The sequence below is a fragment of the Hemicordylus capensis genome, chromosome 2 (genome assembly GCF_027244095.1).
Source record: "Hemicordylus capensis ecotype Gifberg chromosome 2, rHemCap1.1.pri, whole genome shotgun sequence".
In the NCBI taxonomy this organism is placed as follows: domain Eukaryota; kingdom Metazoa; phylum Chordata; class Lepidosauria; order Squamata; family Cordylidae; genus Hemicordylus; species Hemicordylus capensis.
Window position 1 is genome coordinate 310,000,579 of NC_069658.1, and position 20,172 is coordinate 310,020,750.

Genomic DNA, 20,172 nt, shown 5'->3' on the forward strand with positions numbered 1-20,172 from the left:
TCATTATATGCTTTTTAACTTTTGTAAACCGCCTTGTTTTAATGAAAGGCAGTATATAAATTTTACAATAAATAAATAAAAACTTTAGTTATGTTTATAAAAGGTGTTTTAATCTTGGCATGTGAATGAGCACTGTTCTAGTTAGAATCTTGTGCCCATCAAACAAGTTCCATAAAATCACAGAAAATGATCTGGTCTTGCAAAAACCTAAATAAACTGCATACATTGGGGCTATTCAAAGGAATATGTGCAAATGTTTGCAGAATTATTTCTACAATCAAGACCTAAACTGTTTTTCTGGCCTTGTGCAGATAACAGCTTTCCTAATTTCAAACACTTGCTGGCCTCCAGACCAAATTACTCATGAGTAGTCTTATTGGAAATTAATGGGGCAATTTAGTCATGATTTCTGGATATCAGTCAATGTTTTTATTTATGTAGTCAGGATTTGCTTCTTTGTATGTGTGAGACGGGTGTGGATTTTTGTTTGAGGAAAATTTTCACTCCCTCTTCCCTCACATTCCACTACTTTCTAGAGTTTCCAAAATCCCACCCACCTTTTCCTCAATATCTTTGCCCCCAAAAATCACTGAAGTATAGCTAGTGAAGCCACAGACTTCATAGACTTGATTTATTTAATGCCTTCAGTAAGGTGGAGTGCTTAGTGCTACATCACACAGGGCAACTTGTTCATTTATGTGACGAGGACTGCAGTTTTTTATTACTGTCACGCTACTCTGCAGCTTATTAGCTTTCACCAGACTGTGGTTGTTTGCTAAGTCAAATCCGCACCCTGGATATGAGCTGGTGACATCACTCTGTAAGCTGAAAGTGACTGCATGCCACTTTGCTATTGCTCGATTGAACTGGTGACAACATCCATGTTTTTTGCTCACCCAGCTGTTCCAGGATAGTTTGGCTAGGGACTAAGCCCTATGCAACTAACTTACATGAAATTTAGTATCAATGAAGTTGGCAGAGATGCTTTTGAACAGGCAAAGACTCTAAGCCCCAAAGGAAAGGTCTTCAGGCCCACACCATGGTGCTTCCCAGGAAAACCACAAATCCATGCCTTGATGGAAGCTTATGTCCTGGGATGACTGGACCTGCCAAACAGATATCAGAGCAGGCATCAGTGAAAGAGAAGTATATATTAATTGGCACTGGATAGTATTAACTGGGCCAAAGTCAGGGACTTTTACACGCAGAAGGCTTTACCATGAGTTTACTGGGAGGCTTTACTGCAAACTTGAAGTTGTAAAAAAAACACCAATGAAAATAGTGGATTTTTTAACCCACTATAATAAATCGATCTACACTCTTAACCACAGTGAAAAACACGAATTATGTGTGAACTGCTCCCCGATAACACGCAGGGACTTCAGGGTAAATCTGGCCGATATGTGAATGCTCCCCCTCCATCCCGGAGGAAATGAGCATTAAAGGGCTTTAAAAGCCCTGTGTGAAAAACTTCCTGGTGAGATGTTGGCTTACATGATGCACAGTGTGATGTCTCTTTAACGCTAAGCCCAGGGCCTGCTGCAGACTCCTAAGCAGCTCTGATGCTGCTCTGAATGAGTGATTGGGCAAGCAATGCTATCGCCATTTCCCTATTGTTGTGAATGGGGGATATGGTGGTAGCACTACTTGTGCCGCCACTCCTTTAGGCAGTGTTGACACTGCTTAAGAGTCTGCAGCAGACCTGGGGCACAGACACTTACAGAGATGTAAAACTATGCATCATGTAAGTAACTGTATTTTATTAATGCACTGTTTTATTTGTTATTTCAAAATAGGTTTATACGATAAGTCTTTATTGTCATTGTCCTGTACAGAACAACGAGATTGAAAGAATCTACAACAACCTCTACAGGACCTAACAAGAAATAGCTAAATATATCCCAATATACCCCGCCCCCCATATACCCATTGCCCTAAAAAACTCTAAAAAGAAACACTAAAAAAACTCTGAAAAACTGAAAACAAAACCCCCGTCAGAAACTGTATTTTGCTGCATTCAAAGCTAAAACTGCTTTTGGATAGAAGCTATTTCTCAAGCGGCTGGTCCTGGCCTTTATGACCCTGTACCTCCTTCTCGAAGGCAGAAGCTGAAAGAGATCATTTCCAGGGTGCGTGGGATCCAAGGTGTGTGGGCTGCCTTTCTTGCCAAAGATAAACCAACGAGGCTTATAAAAACAATATAATCATGCTGTATCTTTATTGTTTTCTGTGATCGGTAGTCCTGGGATTGGAAGAAGTTGATTGTGGCAGAATAGTTCACCTTCCACCTACTTCTTCATCACAGAGAGGAAACGAGAAGTGCAATTGACAAGATACAAACTGGCATGAACAATCCAATATGTAGCATGTGAAGGATAGATTGATTAAAACAGTTTTAGGGTTCAAAAAAACAGTAAATGGTACACAAAAGAACCCAAAATAAAAATCGTAATATACAAATCTTAAATAATGAAGTACTGTATCTCATTTAATCAAACTTGCATGATAAATTATATCTCTTCATTGATTCCTATACATGAATCCCACTCATAACCCATAATAATTGACACTATTAAAATCCTTACAAATAATCATACATAAAAACCATCAAAAGTGTATAAATTCAGTCCTATAATAATAATATTGAAAAGTCCAAATTGATATTTCTTCTAAGGTTCCTAGTTGGTACTGTGACATCACATTGTGATCAAGGTCAATGTGATGTCCTTAATAAAACTCCATAAACATTTCTTTAAAATCTGTGAGTTGATACCAACTGTTCCAGAAAGATGTCTAATAGTTCTTCGCAATATACCAGAGGCATTTCAGTTATTACTCAGCCTTTTTCAGGGGCATTAATCCAAAAATGCTTTACAGTCCCTCAATTCAATTGTGTATATTATTCAGTACTCTAATGCTGTAGCTCAAAATAAAGATTAGGGATGTGTGAAACGATTCGGGTACAAAATGATTTGTACCTGAATCAGGCTGATTCGGGTGATTTGTAGACAAAACAATTCACCCCAGATTCAGACCGAAAAATTCAGAGATTCAGACCTCCATTTTGTGGCCAAAGTGGGTTGGATGGTAGTGACTAATGGGTGGAAGCTACCACCCAAATTCCAATGATCACTCACCTTTCGCTGTGTGGGAGGATCACCCGCCCAGACAAGCAGCGGCTCTCTTACAGTCCGCCTGCAGCTCTCCTGGCAGCTCTAGGGGTTGGGTGCAGGGAAGCGCCACCACACCCCTCAGAACACCAATAACGCACTGCACGAGTGTGCAGTGTATTATTATTATTAGTAGTAGTATGTTAATTGTGGTCACAGATCAGAGCGCTGTATTACTGGGATCCCCCCTCCCCACAAGTATGCCTGCCGTAGTTGCAAGCAGCCGCGGCAGACACACAAATCAATTAAATGAGGTCAAGGGAGCACCTGGGTGGTCCACACGAGCATGCAAAACCGGGCTAGGCTCCCTTAGCCCGGTTTTGCATGCTCATGTGAATAGCCTCCCTATGTTACACGTCTAGGTGCTATAATATATCAAGGACATCATTAGAGTTGTTCTGCTAAACTTCTCTGCACAAAATAGGAATTATCGGCAGTCTGATCCAGATCACTCCTCCACACTTGTAATCTGCCACAAGAGGAAAGCTCTGATTGGTGCTAGTGTGGAGAGGAGAGCTGGTCTTGTGGTAGCAAGCATGACTTGTCCCCATAGCTAAGCAGGGTCTGCCCTGGTTGCATCTGAATGGGAGACTTGATGTGTGAGCACTGCAAGATATTCCCCTCAGGGGATGAAGCCACTCTGGGAAGAGCAGAAGGTTCCAAGTTCTCTCCCTGGCTTCTCCAAGATAGGGCTGAGAAAGATCCCTGCCTGCAACCTTGGAGAAGCCGGTGCCAGTCTGTGAAGACAATACTGAGCTACTGTAGATAGACCAATGGTCTGACTCATTATATGGCAGTTTCCTATGTTTCCTATGAACCTTTCCTCCAGGGTGGGGAAAGCAGTCATAGGGAGCCCAATCCAGATTACGACCATCGCAGGAATATGGTGGCCTCTCTTATGAAGTGCTTTTAATATAATGTGCATTTTGGCCCCAGGTCTTCATTTAGTCAAGCATGTTTTCTTGGAAGAGGCTCAAGAGACAGACAGACAGGGTATCCCTATTTTGTAGAATCCTGCTGTGGCTTGCCAATACATTACCATTAAATTCCAAAAGTATTGCTCCCCACACCTGGAACTGCATTTGGCTGTGATGAAAGATAAACAGGGATCTGAGTCACAGAATTAGTGCTATGATACATTTTCTGATGTCTTCAGCCTTGCACTCAGTAAACAACTGAGATCCAAATTCCTCTCCATACTAATCTTTTCCTTTTCTGACTTGCTACTGATTGTTTTCATAATAATGAAAAATCATTGAACTGTGTGCAGTTCCCTTGTGAGGATTTACAGAACAAAAACGGAAGCTTAGCTAGTAGGCCTCAGTGGTTAGTTCTGCATGATAAATCTGGTGTTCAAGTATGCATTTCTTGCCTAACTGAAATTCCCACTGGCCTCCAGAATACACTGGGTGTACAAGAGTGCAAAATTAGAACTTCTGTGAATAGGTTATTTAAATTGTTTAGATTTTTAATCCATTTCATACTTAAATTTGCAGGAATGGATAAGGGACAGAAATATTTAAACAAAATAATATAGAGTACATGACAACCTTAAAATTCAATACCTAAAATATTAAACTAAACATATGCTGCCAAAGATGTCTCAACTTGGCTGGGGGTCTCTGAATGCTTTGTTCAGATAAAAAGGTATTTTGCTGCTTTAAAGTGATATCTGGGCTTGCACTGTCATGAATAATCTACAAGTCATTTCACCTCTGGACAGAGACTATTAAAAACATCTGTGCAGGGGAAAGGGAAGCTATCACAGGTGATGTATGGCTTCAAGAATTTGGGTATGACAATTGGACATACTTAGGAAAAGTATCAAACAGACTTTTTTAAGGTTGCCCAGAATCTTCTACCATTTCAATTATGAGTTGAAAGTAGAACTTTTGGCAGAAAAAACCAACAGATAAATTTATGCCCAAACTTCTAAATTGTGCCAATATACCTTTTCCCCCACTCAGCTTGCTGCCATTTTTTCTCTCTAAGTGCTGCTGCTACTATGGCACCATTTCTTCCAATTACTGGTTCTCCTTTCTTACAGGGAATAGTCACATAGAAGATTCCAGCCAATCAGGAGTCATATGATGAACAGGATGACATCACAATGCTACACAGCCAATCAGACATTGCCCTCAGCCAATGTGTGGCTAAAGGCAACTAGTGGAACAACTAAATTGGAAAATTAAGCTGAATTGTGCACTTTGGCTCACAAGCATGAGATTTTGCAGAAATGTTGTCAGGAATGTATGGTTTAAAAGTAAGCTTGGACAGCCCAAGAATCCAATATGGTGGCCAAAAACAAACATGGCATTACAGTATAAACTGTCAAAAATCATAACAATCATTCAGTTAGTGGCACAGACCTGAGAATTAACACAAATGTCAAATATTTCTGGTTTTAGAAAGTAATATTAGGCACCAAAAACTTCCAAGATGGTGGCTAAAACTCCAAGATGGTGACTTGTGGTAGGGAATTCCATACATTAATTATGTGCTGTATGAAAAGCTATTTCCTGTCAGTCCTAAATTTCCTGACAATTTCATAGGATGACCGCTGGTTCTAGTGTTGTGAGAGAGGGGTTAAAAATTCTCTCTATCCATTCTCTCTACTTCATGCATGATTTTATAAACCTCTATCATGTTTCTGCTCTTTTCCAAGTTTGTTTCCAAGTTCCAAATTTAAAAGCCGCAAATACTGTAGCCTTTTCTCACAAGGAAGTTGCTCCAGGCCCCGGGTCATCTTGGTTGCCCTCTTCTGCACCTTCTTCAGTTCTACAATGTTGTTCTTAAGATATGGTGACCAAAACTGTACGCAGTACTCAAAATGTGGCCACAGCATAGATTTGAATAAGGGCATTATATTGGCATTTTCATTTTTAGTCCCCTTCCTAAGGACCCCTAGCATGTCAATTCATAGTGAGGGATCTTCTAAGGGCAAAGTCACTTCATAGTGAGGCCAGCACTTCCTGAACTGGTTTTCTTCTATTGCATGTATGTATGTATTTGTTTATTTCGGCCCAAGGCCAGCATGGTTTTCTTCTATTGATAGATCCACTCAAATTCTATGGAGTGTATTGAATATTTGCAAAGCTTCCCAGCATCCACATGTGTGTGCACCCCATCTCTGGAATTTTTTAAAATCCCTGCTTACTTGATCAATGGTCTACATTTGTTTTGTTTTTTTAAACAGATTATGGAAATAATCTCTTCGTGCTTACAGTGCCACTACTATAAGTGTGGACAGCCTGGGGCTGAGGCTTCTGAGCATGTCAGCATCAGGACAAAGCTTACAACATGCTCTTGGGATGCTGGATACAGTGTCCCCCCCTCCTTTTTTTTAGCCATCTGAAGAAGGATTTCATCTCTACATAAAAGCTGTAAATAACAGTTTTCTTTGCACCTTTGCAGTGTTGGTAGAATCCCCTTCAATGTAGAGGTGAAACAATGGCTTGTCAAATTCACCTCTTCAGAGAAAGGACTGCTCCACATTTGCTGCTGAGGTGTGAGGAGGGGGTGGGTGGGTGACTTTGGCAATTTCACTGAAGCTCTATGTAGCCTTTTAACATAAATATACATGCTTGTGAAAGAGGTTGCATATTCAACTGCGTCTATTTTGTTCCTGTGCAACGTGCACAGGAGTGTGGACATCCAGCTGTCTAATAATCTTTTCCCTCCCATTTGGCTAGGTCCTCCATTAGTTCTCTTTTATTAATTATGCTGATGGTATTTGTTGCCTGTTGAGTTAACAGTGCTCACCATATGCTTAGAGGCACGTTACCAAATTCTTCTTAAATATGAATCCCGTTTTTGCTGTTGCTACCAGCCAACACAGGTAGTTGATTGGAGCATGGAGAACCTAGCCAAATTGTGTTTCCATGGTTATGATTTTGTAGGGTGATAAAATATCTCAGACTGGACATTAGGTTTCACGATGCCATGGCATGAACATTATGGGCTATCACATTTCTTCACTTTTTGGAGTTCAGTTGGAGCAGCCACACCCATAACTATCCCTGTAAATCAAAGGTTTTTTGCTTTAATTAATAATAAACATTGGACTAAAGATTATATATTTATTACAGTTAATGGCAAAATTTTAGAAGTTGAGACAAAGTATTTGGAGGTCCCACAGCTACTTGTGTGTCCTCGGATAACAGCACTTCCAACTGAACACTGCTGCTTTCCATCTGATCATCACCATTGATCCCCAAACAAGAGGATACTACTCCAATGATCCCCAAACAGGCCTCTTTCCATGAATTCTCAGAACCTCCAATTACAATCACATTCTTGCCTGAATTCAGTCATCACTTATTTACCTTCATCTAGTTCATTATGGCTTCCAAACACTAGTTTAGATTCTAAGATTGCTGTTCTTGGATCTGAGAAAAATAGAGCTGTCTGTCATCAGCCTGCCAAAAACACAGCGCTCCAAAACTTCAGATACTTTCTCCCAACAGCTGTGTATTGGCACTAAAACACAATAGGGATAGAAAAGACCTCGTGGGATGCTGCAAGATAGTTGCAAGGATTCCCCTTAGTAGATGGGCCTCTGGGAAGAGCATCTTCTTGCTTACATGCTGAAGGTTCCATGTTCCCTCCCTAGCATCTCCAGATAAGGATGAGAGACTTCTGCCTGTAACCTTGGAGAAGCCACTGCCATTCTGTGTAGATAGTACTAAGCTAGATGGGCCAGTGGTCTGACTCGGTAGAAGGCAGCTTCCTATGTTCCTCGGTACTATATCAGGAACTATTCTTATAGAAAGAACTGTAGCCACTACATTCCACAAGTTCTTGTCAGATCTCTCAAGTTATTCAACAGAATCTCATGGTCTACCACATCAAACACTGTTGAGATGTGTAGCAAAATCAACCAGATTTTATCATCTTTCAACCTCCACACATCACTCATTTTATTTTATTTATTATTTATTATTTTATTAATTTGATTTCTATACCGCCCTTCCAAAAATGGCTCAGGGCGGTTTGCATAGAGAAATAATAAATAAATAAGATAAGACGGATCCCTGTCCCCAAAGGGCTCACAATCTAAAAGAAATACAAGATAGACACCAGCAACAGTCACTGGAAGGATGCACAGGACAAATAAAACAATTGGGCAAAAAGTGTAGCTTGGGGCAGAGGCAGGAGATACTTTGTATGCAGAAGATCCCAGGGTCAGTCCATGGCATCTCTAGGTAGACTTGGGATAGACCCCTACTTGAAATTTTGGAGGCACTTCCAGTTGGTATAAACAATACAGATATACATGGACCAATAGTCTGAGTTAGTAGAAGGCATGTTCCTATATAATCTCAGTTACATGTCCAGGCCAGAAAGCATACCAAAATGCATCCAAGAAATTTGCACCATCCAAGGCTGCCTGGAGTTATGAAGTAAACCATGTGCTCATTTTCCCCCAAAAGGTAAGCTAAGAAACCAGTCAAAAGTTAGAGCAGTTGTCAGATTAAAGTTGTCAGAAGTTGTCAGCCACTTCTCACAACAAAGCATTTACTAGCTCTCTTAGTAACAAGCTCTTGCTTAATTTCTAGATCAAAAAATACAGAGAATCACAGTTTGAAAATGCAACGCCTTCTGATCTGGATGCCATTCCCTAAATCCTTCATTATGTCAAGACTCTCTGCAGTTGTTCAATAGTAATATAAGTAAGACGCATTCTGAGCCTATGTAAATAAAAGCCTCAGTTTTGGATCCTTTTCTCATTTAATAGCTCCATTTTGACCTCTTGGTTATTTTTCTGGCACCATAAGAAGCCAGCCTGTATGTCACGTAGAGCATCTATGTTAAAACCTTGGAGGCTTATGAAGGTGTTATGTCTTGCAAGAGCTGGAGGAATTTCCTCCAGAGATGAGAAATTTATGCCTCTTCCTTCCTTTGATCCTGTCAGTGTTAAGAGCCTACATGCAGAGTACGCCTTGACCTATTTGCATAAGCCCTGCCTAAAATGCAGTCCACATGGCTATGGGGGAAAAGAATCTTTGGATAGAAGCTGAAATCCCATCTCTACTTCCTAGAAACTGATGAAAAGGACCCTGTTTTGTATGATAACAAGCCAACCAAGAAGCAAGGAGATTGCAAACCAATCAGAAGCCAGTGCCAAAACCAGTCCTCAAGGGAAAAACAGCCCTTCAAAATAACACTCAGAACAATCGAAACGTTCCAAGCTTGTTCCATTGGAACAACCAGTTTGACTGGACGGAACGCAAATCCCGTTCTGTGCACATCCCTAAGTAATGTACGAGGGACAAAGCTGGTGGCAGCTTAAGCTGTATTCAGATTCCCCACAACTCACTTAGAAGCATTTTCAAGTGTCCGCAAATCTACTTAGGGAATCCCTCAGGGATTAGTATGCCATATATTAATTATATCTTCTGGCAAGAAGAATGCAGCACTTCAACTGACCTCTCACTTGTACTAGGGCTCTGTTCTAGTACAAAACATAGATCATATAAAACTCTGCCTCTCAGTCTCACTGTAACACAAATGAGGGAAATTCCTGCCTCTCCTCAAGCATGTCACAGGACTTGGGGAAATGGAAAGTAGTCAATGTGGGCACAAATGGAGGCTGCTTAGTAAGCCAAGCCAATATTTGTGGGACATGGACATTTTAATTTATTCTTACTTTGTACTATCTAGAGGAGAGCTGGTCTTGTGGTAGCAAGCATGACTTGTCCCCTTAGCTAAGCATGGTCCAGCCTGGTTGCATATGAATGGGAGACTTGATGTGTGAGAACTGTAAGATATTCCCCTCAGGGGATGGAGCTGCTCTGAGAAGAGAAGAAGGTTCCAAGTGCCATCCCTGACATCTCCAAGATAGGGCTGAGAGAGATTCCTGTCTGGAACCTTGAAGAAGCTGCTGCCACTCTGTGTAGACCACACTCAGCAATGGTCTGATTCAGTATATGGCAGCTTCCTATGTTCCTGGGATTCCCAATAAATTGTAGCTGGAGATGATGGAAGATACAGTCCAGCAACATCTGGAGTACCATAGGTTGGGAACCCTAGGTCTAGTGCAGTTGAACACTAAAAATAGATACTATGTGCTGGGAAAGAGCCCTGGTGAGCTCTGGCACAAATTAAGTCTGGATGCAGTTTATCACAACTAGTATGTTTCACCATGAGAAGCCGATCCAATGAGCAGGTGGTGGTCTACTCCCCATCAAACACTACATCATGTCTCATCAGGTGTGCAAACTGTCTGAAATTGTATCTAAGGACATCTGACAAAAGGCAACTGTTGTCTCTGGCACAACAATTGCATTAAAACAAACAAACAGGCAGTGCCATGCAATGTAAACAATAAAATAATGGAATGCAAAGTAAATAGTGGCAACTCTTAATACAATTTTCATCCACATCATTGAAAAGAGTGTGGATACACTTTTGGTTTGAAGTGAACAAAGTGAATATCCATTTCCTTATAAACTAAATATAGGTTTTTAAAGCATAAGGGCAGGAATTAGCTTTTCTTAGCTACATTAAGAACCAACTTGGGGGAGATGGGCCAGTGTCTCAGCCCATACTACATACAACTAAGTTTTGTTGCCAATGGATGCCACAGTCTCCAATCGTTTCCGCCCGGGCATTTTAGATACAGCCTTTCTTGTTTTGCTTACACTCAAGCTTGCCCTGAAGGGGCTCCAAAACAAGGCGGCTACTGAGAGGCCCTGATCTGCTGGAAATCCCCGCCCAGGAGGAGACGCCAGGCCGGCCTGCAGCTTTCCAAGGCGCTCCAGAAAGCAAAACAGCTCCCCCCTCCGCCGCGCGCGCCGCCTCTCCGGAGCCCCCTGAGTGCTCCAGTGGCTGGGGGCTGATCAGGCTCGGCTGAGGACCGCGCTGCCGGGGAAACTAGGCCGTACTTCGGAGCGAGGAGGAGGCTCCCGCGGAAAGCCCTGCCCAGCGACAAGCCCGCTGAATCCATAGCCTCAGGCTGCCTGCCCTGTCCGTTTTCCCTCGCGGCAGGCAGCAGCAATACATCCGGCCTCAGCTGCCAACACCAAGCCTAGCGGCAAATGTCCCGCATAGCCCGCCGCCGCTGGAAAGGGGCCGGGGAAGAGCCAGTGCGCGCGCGCCTCCTCCTCCTCCTCCTCCGGCGGCTGCTCCCTTGAGGCGCGTCTCTGTCTGCTTACCTCGTCCGCAGTGGTCAGCCCGTTCATCTCGTGTGCTTCCGAGCCCATGCTGCTGGCTGGCTGAGGGCTGTCGCGGCGGCCCTCTCTCGTTCTGCCAGGCGGGAGAGCAGCAGCAGCCGCCGCCAAGCCTGAGCCTCACGCGAAGCCCAGAGAGTCCTCCTTTCCCTGATGACTCCAGCGCTTTGGGAGTGCGAGAGGAAGCGGGAGGGCGCGAGTGCTCAGCGCGGGGTTTCCCGCCCTCTCCAGGCTGCTCTCACGAAACCTTCAGCTACCCAGACTTGGGGACCCAGCCCTGTTGTCCCGCCCTGGACTGACAAGGGCTGGCTGCTGTGGATATTTAGCTGGCCCCGCGAACTTCCCTTTCCTTTGCTGTGGTGGTGGCGGCGGCGGCGGCCGTTTTCTGTTTGCAAAAGGCAAGGCTCTTCCCCGGCCCTTTGGAAAGCCTGGACCATCCGCCTGCCTCTAAGACGGAGGCATGCTGCCAGGCGCCGTGATTGTAGCGGACGTGATACCTATTCCTGGAAGGTGGGACCGGCCCACATCAGGCGCTTGCGCTGCTCCTCCTGGCCAGATCATCATCATCATGTTTACTAATGCCTTTCAGTAAACACTGCAGAGATTAAATGGCCGGACGGGGAGCAGGCGAAATTAGCAACCGTCTAATTCAATTGAATTAGCAATTGAATTAGCAACCGTCTAATTCAACGGACGGTTGAATTAGAATTAACTTTTAGAATTAGTCTACTGGTGGTTCTTCTTATTTGCTATTCTCCTTAACCAAGTTAAGGATGAGGCATAATTCACAAACTTGTTCCTCTCCACCCCTAGACTAGATTTTATTTTTGTGCTATTTTAAGGGGAGGAAATGTGTCAGCAAGTTCCAAGGCAACCCGGTGATGTGCCCTATTTTCTCATGCAGAATTACCATGTAGTGAAAAGTAGTTAAACATGGGGCACAGAGTCAGGAAGAGTTCCATCTAGCAATCTTTTCTCCTTCCTCCATTCAGATTGAGGGCCAAGAAACCCTTGTATTGCCAGCAGCCTGCTTTATGGTCTTGAATTTCTGCCTGGACATTTATTCTAGTACATGGGGGTGGGGTGGGGGAGCTTTGCCTTGCAGAGGGACATCAGATAGAACACCACCAGATATACCCTGTAGTGTAACAAGCTCTGAAGGGGACTCCATGGAAGAATCAAACATAGGCTCCGTAGAATAATTTCCCCATAGGGATCAATGGGAAACTAAAAAAGATTAATAATCCCCAAATAGTTGGGCAGAGGGCTTTGAAATTTCACATGGTATTAAATTAAATGATGATAATATTGTGTGTGGACTTTCAAGAATATTGGTTCACTTATTTTTATTGTTAAATTTATATATCACCTTTCATTAAAAACAATCACAAGGCGGTATATACTGTAAATCAAAACTTAGTGTTTTTTAATGAACTAAAAAAAGTTTCTAAAACTGTTTAAAAGTGTCATCACTGCTTTGTTTCATGGCAGAAAGTTACAAAAAATTCTGGAATTGGATCCCTCACTCTAGCTTGAACTCTATGTTCAAGCCTCATTGGAAGGTCCCTTGTCTTCACATGAAAGTAAAAGTAAAGTTGTGCCCTGTCCTGGCAACTACAGAGCCATGTGGTTTTCTTTGGTAGAATACAGGAGGGGTTTACCATTGCCTCCTCCCACACAGTGAGATGATGCCTTTCAGCACCTTCTTATATAGCTGCTGTCTGATATAGGTATTTCCCATATTCTGGGAAACGTACCAGCGGGGATTTGAATTAGCAACCTCTTGCTCACTAGGTAAATCATTTCCCTGCTGTGCCATTAGGTGGCATGTACCCCTTCCCCCCCCCCCCAACTCATGTTGTAATTCCAGAATTTCAGCAAGTTCTCAAAATTCATATGGTGGTACCACATGAAGGTATCATTAAATATGTGAATATTCAAGGGGATCAGTCCAATTCATTAAATGAATTTTTAATTTTCTAAAAAATTAAAAACATCCTTAAAGATCAATGGGCAGACTGATCTTCTTGAAGCTCTGCATATTTGTTATAATCTTGTAGGAACACTGTGTGAGATTTCAGAGCTTTCTGCCCAGGCATGCATAAGTTATTAATATTTGTGAGTTTCCCATTGATCCCTATGAGGAAATCATGATTTAAGTAGGAAATCTGGGTGCAGTTCTCCCTTGTGGTGGGTGTTGTTCATTTGCTTAATTGTAGACCCACCTCATATTTCTTTAAGAAGAGATTGTGGCTGGATTGATGAATTTCTGGCTGAACAGTTATGACCCAGCGTGGTGTAGCGGTTAGAGTGCTGGACTAGGACCAGGGAGACCCGAGTTAAATCCCCATTCAGCCATGAAACTATCTGGGTGACTCTGGGCCAGTCACTTCTCTCTCAGCCTAACCTACTTCACAGGGTTGTTGTGAAAGAGAAACTCAAGTATGTAGTATACTGCTCTGGGCTCCTTGGAGGAAGAGTGGGATATAAATGTAATAAATAAATAAATAATAATAATAATAATAATAATAATAATAATAATAAATCACTGCTAAACACTGTCCATATATTCAGTAGCGATATAGCAATGGAGTTTGGACTAGACAAGTGTGCTGCATTAATAATGAACAGAGGGAAAATAAAAAAACCAGAAGGAATAGAACTGCCCAATGGAAGCAAGATCAAGAACCTGGAAGAGAAAGAACATTACAAATACTTAGGCATTCTCCAGGCTGATAACATTGCACACACTGAAGTTAAAAGAAAAATTGGAAGTGAATACATGAGGAGAGTTAGGAAAATCCTAAAGTCCAAACTCAATGGCGGGAACACCATACAAGCCATAAACACCTGGGCTATACCTGTTATCAGATACACTGCAGGAATAATAGACTGGACCCAGGCAGAGCTAGAGACGCTAGATCGTAGGACCAGGAAAATCATGACCATCAATCATGCTCTGCACCCCCGCAGTGATGTAGATAGGCTCTACCTCCCTCGCAGCTCAGGTGGAAGAGAAATGCTGCAAGTCCATCAAACAGTAGAGGAGGAGAAAAGAGGCCTTGAAGAATATATCAAGGACAGTGAAGAAGATGCACTTAAAATGGTCAATAATGAGAAACTATTCAACACCAATGAAACAAACCAGGCTTACAAGAAAGAACAAGTCAAGAAGCGAGCAGAAAAATGGAAAAATAAACCACAGCATGGTCAATATTTGCACAATATAAGTGGACAATCAGACATCACCAAGACCTGGCAATGCCTTAAGAGTGGCAACTTGAAGAAAGAAACGGAGGGTTTAATACTGGCTGCACAAGAACAGGCACTAAGAACAAATGCAATAAAAGCAAAAGTCGAAAAGTCAACAACAAACAGCAAGTGCCGCCTTTGTAAAGAAGCAGATGAAACCGTGGACCACCTGATCGGCTGTTGTAAAAAGATCGCACAGACTGACTACAAACAAGGGCATGACAAGGTAGCTGGGATGATACACTGGAACATCTGCAAAAAATATAAGCTACCTGTAGCCAAAAGTAGGTGGGACCATAAAATTGAAAAAGTTGAAGAAAATGAAGATGTGAAAATATTATGGGACTTCCGACTACAAACAGACAAACATCTGCCACACAATACACCAGATATAACTGTAGTCAAGAAGAAAGAAAAACAAGTTAAAATAATTGACATAGCAATAGCAGGAGATAGCAGAATAGAAGGAAAAGAAATAGAAAAAAATCACAAAATAAAAACATCTACAAATTGAAATTGAAAGGCTGTGGCAGAAAAAGACCAAAATAATCCCAGTGGTAATTGGCGCCCTGGGTGCAGTTCCAAAAGACCTTGAAGAGCACCTCAACACCATAGGGGCCACAGAAATCACCATCAGCCAATTACAAAAAGCAGCTTTACTGGGAACAGCCTATATTCTGCGACAATATCTATAACAACTGACAATAAAATTCAGCCATCCCAGGTCCTTGGGAAGGACTCGATGTCTGGATAAAACAAACCAGTCGATAACACCTGTCTGACTGTGTAAACAAGAAATAATTTTAAAAAATATTCACATAAATATTAAATAAATAAATAAACATAAATATTCACATAAATAATAATTGTGGGGAAGCACTGTGTACCTTAAGTGGCACAGTGGGGAAATGCTTGACTAACAAGCAGAAGGTTGCTGGTTCAAATCCCCGTTGTTACTATATCGGGCAGTAGCAATATAGGAAGATGCTGAAAGGCATCATCTCATACTGCGTGGGAGGAGGCTATGGTAAACCCCTCCTGTATTCTATCAAAAGAAAACCATAGGGCTCTGTGGGCGCCAGGAGTCAATCGACTTGACGGCAGGGGCATAACTATAATAGGGCAAGGGGAGACAGTTGTCTGGGGGCCCACTGTCAGTATCTGGCCGCCTGGCAGGGAAGTTCACCGTATCAAACGGAGCTGCAGAAACAAGATATGGCTCGGACACAGTTCTTCTTTATCGGGCTTGGCTGCAAGCTGTTGACGCGAGTTGACAAACGTTGACAAACGTTGCTTTCCAGCAGTGAATAGAAAGCTGGTGATGTAATTTATAGTACAAGCGAGAGCTCCCAGCTGGCAGGAATTCAAGGCTTATCAGCCCTCTGCAAGAGGCGTTTTCTCCTCCTGATAGTTTCTAGCTGTGTTCTTTGTCTTGTAACACGCCTCTGTTGTGGAGTCAGTGGAGGTTGCTTGCATAGCTCCTCTTCTGATTGGTCCGTCATGGTTTCTGCTGTCTCAGGTTGTTGTGTCTGCTTTGAATCATCAGCCGGATCTGCCTCAGCCGTTTCTTGGAAACTGACAGCCGGGCTCTGCCCCTCAGACACCCCTGCATCGGCTGAAAAGTTGACAGCTTCCCCTTCCTCCTCGCAGTCTGAGATCGAGGGCGTGACACTCACTGCCTTGGGAGGGGGGGCAGAGGCAAGTTACATGACTGACTCCCCCAGCTGCACACCTGCCCGGGCTTCCTTCAGTTGTATTCATCCTCCAGAATTGATGTGAATGTTAAGACCTGGAGCATGTCTTTCTCTAGCACCATTGGTAATCTTCCAGTGATAACAGCCTCCAAACATTCTGGCCTACACAGGGGTGAGAATGTAACGTGTGGGGTTAGAACAGCATGTCTTTCTCTAGCACCATTAAATGACTTGCATCATCCATGATTTACAAAACCTTAGCTGAGCTTCGGGGCGGGGGGGAGGCATTTAAAAATCCTGTCTCTGGGCCCACTCCAACCTTGCTATGCACCTGCTTGGCGGCATAGCTTTCCCTTTACTTTACTGTGCCATGTAGAGATGCAGCAGGCAGAAATTCATCAGAGACATCTCTAGGAAGTGAGTGAGGAAGCTGCACCTGTTCAATTTTGTCCTGGATGCAGCCCTCCCCAGCTGAAAAAACACCACAAAGTGTGAGTTCAGGGACCCTCATTTCTAAAGCCAGCATAATATATGAGACTGTAGAGTCTTTACAATTATATGATGTGGAAGTTAAGATGGGCACCTTAACTTGCAATTTCCATTCTTTTTATAGCATGAGTGACAAGATAAAGCATCTAAACTCTCATTTTAAACTCAAGGTTTTTGGATTACATATATTGGTGTGCATATTGTGCAGTAAGCTACTTGCCTAAGGAACGGGCATGCTTGCTACTTCCACAGCCCTTAAAACCCCACCAGTGCACCTTGTGATGAATAGGCACAGTGCTCTCCACCTGCTACATATGAGTCACTGCTTTAAAAGCGGGCTGTTTGCACAGTTTTTACTTTACTGTACTGTACTGTACTGTACTTTATTTAATTTCTGTACTGCCTGTGTAGCAGATTAAAGCCTTTGTTTCAGAGCAAGCCCACGTGAGGGGAAGAAAAATGCTGAATCATTCCCTCTGTGCTTTCTGACCAAGGCTTCTCCTTAAACTTTCCGGTAATTTTTGGTAGATTCTAAAGGCTACCATCACCATCCATTTATCAACAGAGCTTGGCACACACTCCTTGGGTGGAATTCCCAGGAAAAACGCTCTTTCTTTTGCTATTATAAAAGTACAAAAACCTTCCACATGCAAGCCTACGTGGTGAGAAAACTGATAGCTGCTGACCGCCTGAGGCATGTGTGCATACCAAAGTGAGAACCCCCTTTCAGCTCCCCGCCTTTCTCCTGAGTTAAAAATCGACCCAGAGAGACTTGTAAAGTAAAAGAACAAAAAGAAAAACATATTTATTCAAATGCAACAGATTACTTCCATCTGAGGCTTTCTCAGCTTTTAGTTACAGGTAAAAATACTCAGAGGCTCTACACATGATCTGAGTGTAGAGCCTGGGAGGGTTCTGCAGGGAGAGTGGGCTTACCGGGGGCAGCCCTGACTCACTTAGCTGGTACAACATCATCAGGCCATGTTGGCTCGACCAAAGCATGGCCAGGTGACAAAGGTAGGCGGCCTATATGTGAGGGAAGGCAGGTGGTGGCAGTGCAAACTGGTGGTGAAGGCAGGTAGTGGCAGGGATGGCAGCAAAGGCAAACAGCATCTTCAGATCTTGTTCCAGGACCTCCCTACAATCTTGCTGCACCCCTGCCTATATTGTTACCAAGATAGCCACGGGAGCATGGGCTCACCATTCGGTTTGCATGATCTAAGTAATGGGGTATGTCACTTGGCACGTAGTTTGGGAAAGATGACTCTAGGTCAGATTTAGCCCGCAACTGTAGGACTATCCCTTAGGGATGGGTCCGGACCGGTCCGGAGGCCATTGTAAAGGCCTCCAGATTTTCCGGACCAGTCCGGACCTGGCCAGTTCGGTTTGGGTGGAGGGGGTAGCTTTAAGGGCGGGGAGGGTTTACTTAACCCTCCCGCCGCTTTCCCCCCTCCAGGGCTCATATATATTGTAATAATTGGGGCGGCAGGATACCTCCCTGCCGCCCCTTGTCCCTCTGAATGCAGCCTCCAGGATGGGGTGGGCGCGCGCGTGCTGCTCTGCAAAAGGAAGATCATGTTGCTGAGGGACTCCGACTCACGTTTTAGAAGGTAACTGCTGCTGGCAACGGTAAACCCCAATGAGAAGCCGGCACAGCACCGAGCCGGCCTCCGGCGCCTCTCCACCCAGCAGCTCCCCCATTCTGAGCCGCCACCAGCAGCCACTGAGAAGAGCTCCGCCAGGGAGGACGCGCCGACGCGCCCAGCCCACCCTCACTTCCGGCTCCCAGGCGACTTCCCCCCACATACAGCGTGGCCCGATGGGAGGAGGAGAAGCAGGTAGCCACGCTGTATGTGGGGGGAAGTCGCCTGGGAGCCGGAAGTGAGGGTGGGAAGTGAGAGAGAGGTTTTAACTAACAAAAAGGAGTTTATTGAAGGGGGTGGGGAACTAAGTTACTAGATGGTCCTAACGTAAAAACAATACAAATATGTTTAAAAATAGACTATTATAAGGCACATTTAGCTTAAAGTTCCAGATTGTGTGTAAATTCCCAGGTGGGCAAGAGAGAGACTAAGAGAGGGGGAAGGGGGAAAGTTTGAATCGAAGTGATAAATTGGGGTCCTGAGAGCTGGATAACCACTATACTGTACCTGTCTCTAGGCAACGGGGCTTCGAGCAGCAGGAGACACATCCTTCAGGGACAGTGAGGTGAAAGGCAGGAGGGTTGCAGAAGTTAATGAAAGGATGGATGCCCATAAGATAGGTGTCTCAGTGGACCCAGATCCCTACGCCTGCTAGGGACGCTGGCTGGAAGGGCACACGGAACAATCCAGGTAGTGATTTCAGCTCGGGTGGGCCCAATGGAGAGGGGAACACCAAGGTGATCTGCTGGAGTTCTTGTTGCAAGGGAGTCCCCAGTGTGATAGAGAAGGGGAACACAAACCTTGCTTTTTTTCCAGTCTGATGGAGTCCCAGTTGTAAAGCACAAGGGAGCACACTGGGTTATGGAGTAGGGATGTGCAAATTGATTCAGATACAAATGGATTTGTACCCAAATCTAGCTGATTGGGGTGATTCGGAGACAAAACGAATCACCCCTGTGGTCCATTGGCTAGATTTGGGTACACATCAAATTGTGGCTGATTCGATACAAATCGATTCGGGATTCGGATCTGTCCAATTAATTCCCCCAGATTCCCAGCTTTCATTTAAAAAAAAAAAAAAAAAAAAGCTAAGCTCTAGCTCTTATAGAAGTGGATTTATGGAGCAAAATGTGCGGTCACTATTTTTCAAGTGTTCAGATTCTTTGCTGTATAATAACTTTCACTCAATGAATCCTTATGAGGATTCATTACACACCTTCATTTCTTCTATTCATTTTGACTGTCTTTTTGACAGCGCCAATTATCAACTGCCATGTGCCAACTACACCCCACTCCCACCCGCAAGGCAGTGGGGTACTACTCAGTTTAATTTAAGTGCCTAATGGGTAGAGGCTACCACCCAAATTGCAGAGGAATTGGACAAAGGGCTTATTTTTGGTGAATTTTTGAAGGTTTAGTGTCTTTGGGGCATATTTGGGGCATAAAGCAGGATCTGTGGTGGAAGAGTGGGGTGAGGTGGTATTGCCTAATGTGTGGAGGCTACCACTGAAATTGCAGAGGGATTGGGCAAAGGGCTGATTTTTGGTGAATTGTTGAAGTTTATGTGTCTTTAAGGTTTTCCCCCATAAGGTATAATGGAGGTGTATTACTTCACGTCGGGGGGAAAGGGGTGGCCTAGAGTGGTGTGGGGTTGGTGGTAGTGCCCGGGGGCGGGGGGGGGCAAGGAAGCTACCAGAATTTTTTCAAAGGATTTGTGCAGAGGGCTGATTTTTAAGTGATTTTTGAAGTTTAT

At 43.7% G+C, this 20,172-nt stretch overlaps 1 protein-coding gene across 10 annotated transcripts in view; it reads right to left on the bottom strand.

Moving 5' to 3' along the window:
• The window catches only part of NINJ1 (ninjurin 1), a 38,468-nt gene extending 26,673 nt beyond the window's left edge, over window positions 1-11,795 (bottom strand). The window contains exons 1-4 of one of the 10 annotated variants that reach the window (XM_053298653.1): window positions 5,122-5,181; window positions 4,210-4,256; window positions 2,089-2,291; window positions 951-1,106 (exon numbers count right to left, since the gene is read on the bottom strand). Coding sequence is in view for 1 of the 10 variants with exons in the window: in XM_053298650.1 (XP_053154625.1) it covers window positions 11,327-11,374 (48 nt within the window). In the remaining 9 variants the exon portion in view is untranslated. Of the gene's footprint in view, window positions 1-950; window positions 1,107-2,088; window positions 2,316-4,209; window positions 4,257-5,121; window positions 5,247-11,326 lie in introns of those variants that run through there. The other 9 variants (XM_053298655.1, XM_053298651.1, XM_053298652.1 and 6 more) reach the window with 9 other exon arrangements.
• Between the last annotated feature and the right edge of the window lie 8,377 nt (window positions 11,796-20,172).